Genomic DNA, 4,561 nt, shown 5'->3' on the forward strand with positions numbered 1-4,561 from the left:
TTGGAAATACTTGATCTGTATTAAGATTTCAAAAAATTTACAATTGAAAGTACATTTACATGCCCAGGTGTTCCAAACATACTTAAAAGTCTTCCAGTAACTGAATTGAGTATCAAAAAGTCATTCTTCTTTAATATCCATACCCACATTGACAAAATTTGTTCATCTTTTTAGAAAATTGGTTTATAGCAAAAGCATATTAGTTTCAAAACTACATCTGTCCAAGTCAAGTAAATTCACTTACTCTTGTGTCAACTTGGTATTATTAACATAAATTCACGGGTATTGCATAAAATGAAAAGCAACTCCAAAGTTATCAATATCAGCAAGGCATTCTTTAAATTCTTTTGTAGTTTTTGCAGTCAATTTAGATAATACTGTCAATTATGATTAAAATCATCTGCATATTGATTCATGTTAGGAAAATGTGTAAAATCACTATTATTGATTTGTATTTTGAGAAGTTTCAATCTCAACATTCTTTTACCTTTTACCTTTCCATCTAGTTCACAAATCTAGCTTTAAATTTTCCTTGGAGCTTCAAATTAGCACATTTATATGCAGTGTGATATTGGTGAGAAAACATACATCAGTCTGCCGTATTTTTGTCTTTGATTATTCAGTAATGGGCAAGTATTTCTTTTGTTTAAAAAAATCTTTAGTTGGACTTAACCTTCAGTAAATGTTTGTAGAACTCTCTGGAAGCTCAACCAATAAGCATTGAGAAAAATGCAAGATCATTAAATACGTAGTCGTCTATTTCTTTCAAGAGTTTCATAAACTGACAATAATTCAGAGCATTTGCATGTGTATACTGAAAGTTATTAACAACTGTATCTATGACACTTTTCATAGAGTCTGCTTCATAAAACTTAGCACAAAAATTTTCAATATGTACTATATGAATATATACATCTTATGAAGCAGTAAGAGGAAAATCAGTCTGGATGTTTTATTTGACACAGCTGGATAAACACAACACTGTTCATTGTGCTAGAAATGAAAATTTTCATATATAGCTGAATTTGATTTGTTTCATATGACCTGAATTTTATAACTGTATTTATGATTATTTATTCCTGGATTTTGCTTTTGCTGCTTATCACTCATCTTCTTTTTTTTTTTTTAATCTTTTGGTCCAGCTCCAACAGAGGCCACTCTGCACCCACATCTAGGTAAGTGTTTAAGATCCTGATGTCATGAACCTTAGTAGTTGCTCTACTTGTTTTACCCCTCTGGCTACGTGGGAAGATGGTATAGAGATGAGGAGCCAAGCTGCCTAGCTTTATCTTACCTATACCATTTACTTGCCAAGGTACTTAACCTTTCTGTACCTCAGTTTCCCCATCTGTAAAATGGAAGTAATAATAGTACCTACCTTATAGGATTGTTATGAGGGCTAAATGAATTTGTATTTGTTAAGTGTATAGTAAATGATAGGTAAGTGGAAACAAACACTCGAAAAATAACCACTGAGGCTTACCCAATTGCCATTGTAAAAATTCTGTAGAAAACAAGTGGTCTTCAAGAGTTAAATTTCTTATTTGAGTCAGTGAAGACTTGTTTTAAAAGCAACTTCCTACACTACACTATTTAATAGGAAGGAAGAGAAATCGTGCTACCTGGTTCCAGCCTTTTCGATGTCTCTCACTGTGGGACCTCCAGATAGGTCAGTTATTTGTCTCATGGGCTTTTCCTTTCAACCTATAAACCCAATTAATTTATTTTTCTCTTTGGAAAATCTGCCTTGAGAAGCTCTGCTTTTATGTAATGCTACAGCTTGGGGCTCCTCTTATTTGGCAGACGAACGTAAGCTCTTAGAAGCATGCCTTCTGGCAGCCGAGACAGGCTGGTGACCCACAGTAGCCCAGCTGAGTCTCCGCCAGGTTGGGTATGTGAGAGAACTGCACCCTGTAGGCATTTCAGGCACCACAGCTAATGGCTGAGAGGCATCATTAAATCACTCCCATGCGCAGAATAAATCACAGCATTCTCTCCAGTGTAAATCTGTATTCTCCCTGTTTTCGTACCTAAGGCTTCGTCTCAGCAGTCATTCCTTTCCGTACATGATGATTCACTGGTTTCCAGTGACTTCGTTATGTGCTTACCTGCTGGCATGCCTGGTACAAAGGGGACTGGGATTGCCCTAGGTGGCGATGTCACCAAAGAGAATTTGAAATTATGCTTCCAATATTTGGAGGTGATTTTAATTACCCAGTGATGTCAGAGAATTATTTCTGAGTGAGCCAAAAAGCATAAAATATCACTTTAGAAAAAAATAAAAATGTTGATTATTTTTCTGTTAATCGGATGATATGCTTTTCATTTTTCCAAAAAGCATATGTTAACCAGTTCAGACAAGATTGCAAAGGAACAGAGAATTTTGATTAGCTGAGACAAACTTTTTAAGCAAACCATGGGAATCAGTTGAGAGGATCTTTTAAGTACTAAATTAATTTTTTACAACTTGAGTAGAAGTAATTATCATTTCTCACACAAACTTAAAAATGAGCATACTTATATTGTAAGCTGGCCGTGAAATTGTTTTTATTTGTCCACTCCTTCAGTGGAAGTATCATGTACATTACAGTTTATGAAGTCATTCTTTGCTCTTGTCATCCCCAAAGTTCTTCTGGAGCTTAAAAACGGGTATTTAACACAATCTCAAGTGTACTGATAATATATTTAAAACCATGAATGGTTGGTGGCATTCCTCCTGACTCCTACCATGACTATCTTTGGGAGTTTTATTTATTTATGTAGGTAAATTCTCTTATGCAGTTTAGAGGAAAAAAGTTTTAACAAATTAAAACACATTAAATAAAAAATGAGTGAATATAGGGAACGAGAGAAAGAACCAGAACAGGAGGGATAATAGCACCGAGAAGAGGGAAATGGGTCAGTAAATACCACCAATTTTAGCTGGCAATAAATGGCCAGAATGCTCTGTCCCCACACTGAATCTGTTGTGGGCAGTGTCATGGAAGCCATGAATGTGTATGTTGAGAACTTGAGAGACAAGTCCTGAGTGGCCTTTCCTTGTCGATTACTGCTGACCTTGGCCTTTCTGCCACTCAAACCCAATGACAGTTTGGTAGGCTTCTCTTTGGGGCCTCTGGTTTCCAGACTTCTCAGTGTCCAGACAGGAGTCCCTCGGTGGTGTAGGGACTCCTGTTTAGACATCTAAAAGTTAAGTGCTAGCTGAAAGGTTGTTAATTTGAACCCACCCAGAGGCACCTTGGAAGAAAGGCCTGGCAATCTACTTCCGAAACATTACAACCTTGAAAACCTTATGGAGCAATTCTACTCTGCACACATGTGGTCACCATGATTTGGAATTGACTCAAAGGCAACTAACAACAGCAACAGATGTCTAAATAGCAGAACCTTTATCCTTGTCCCTTAGTAGTTTAGGGACAAAGCAACTGTACTTAACTGCTCATTTACAATTCAGTTTTAATTTAAGATACTGTTATTAAATGCATCATATGATGACACTTTTGTTTAGCAAACTCTATTGCTGTGGTATAATTTTTTTTCTAAGTACTTTGTTTTTCTTTTAGCTGAAATACACAGTGACAGTATTATCCTACGAGATGACTTTGACTCCTACCACCAACTGGGATTGAATCCAAATATATGGTAAGTTACAGGACTATGCTTCACTTCGGTTTGTTTAATGCAAAAAATGCTGCTGACTCTTTCTTTAGGAGCAGCTACTTAAAATTAAATTGCTCTTTGACACTAAGGTATTGGTGAGAATTGTTAAAACTGTGGAGCTGGGCTTAACGTAGACTGCATATGTCTATTTCTTGACATCTGTTAGAACCAAATCTAGATGTCCCTCAAAGCCATGGATGTGGTTAGACTGTTTTTTTCATTTGTCCAAGTTCTTTACATAGAAAATACTATGCTTTAATGTATCTGATAATTATATTTTTGCAAAATGAAAGAAGGAGAACGGTTTATCTGAAATGACCTGTGATTTTTGTCATACTTACAAATAGTTTTTAGGTTATCTGGTCTCTCCTTGAAAGGCTGTTTAGGTGTGACTCCACGGAATTTTCAAGGGCAAAGAAATGAACTGAAATTCATTAAAAACTTCTTGAATACATAAACTGATGTGTGAATTTGTTGGCAATTTACTGTGTTTTTGCTGACTTTGGAGGAAAAGATCTGTTGACCCAGAGCTACAGTTAGTCTGCACACTTTGGGGGAATATCTGAATTTGGATTTTCTGTAATATTAAATGTTTTGCATAAACAATTAAGAGTTCAAGAAAACTAGAAAGTCTAATATAAATTTTCAAGTTGCAACTGAAATCCAAGCAGTACTCAAGACTAAAAGAACAGCTATTTCATCCTTAAATGTCAGTATATAATATTCATTCCTGTTTTTGTTTATGTTCACTTGTTCAACAAATATCTTGTTGTTGTTGTTGTTAGGTGCCGTTAAGTCGGTTCCGACTCATAGTGACCCTGTGCACAACAGAGCAAAACTCTGCCCAGTCCTGTGCCATCCTTACAGTTTGTATCTATGCTTGAGCCCATTGTTGCAGCCA

General features: G+C 36.0%; 1 protein-coding gene across 1 annotated transcript in view; it reads left to right on the plus strand.

Moving 5' to 3' along the window:
• Window positions 1–4,561, plus strand: part of RELN (reelin) — a 551,032-nt gene that overhangs the window by 241,881 nt on the left and 304,590 nt on the right. The window contains exons 7-8 of the mRNA XM_004390724.1: window positions 1,143–1,175; window positions 3,564–3,642. Coding sequence (XP_004390781.1) covers window positions 1,143–1,175; window positions 3,564–3,642 — 112 coding nt within the window. The remainder of the gene's footprint in view (window positions 1–1,142; window positions 1,176–3,563; window positions 3,643–4,561) is intronic.

The sequence above is a fragment of the Trichechus manatus genome, unplaced genomic scaffold (genome assembly GCF_000243295.1).
Source record: "Trichechus manatus latirostris isolate Lorelei unplaced genomic scaffold, TriManLat1.0 scaffold00326, whole genome shotgun sequence".
NCBI classification, from domain to species: domain Eukaryota; kingdom Metazoa; phylum Chordata; class Mammalia; order Sirenia; family Trichechidae; genus Trichechus; species Trichechus manatus.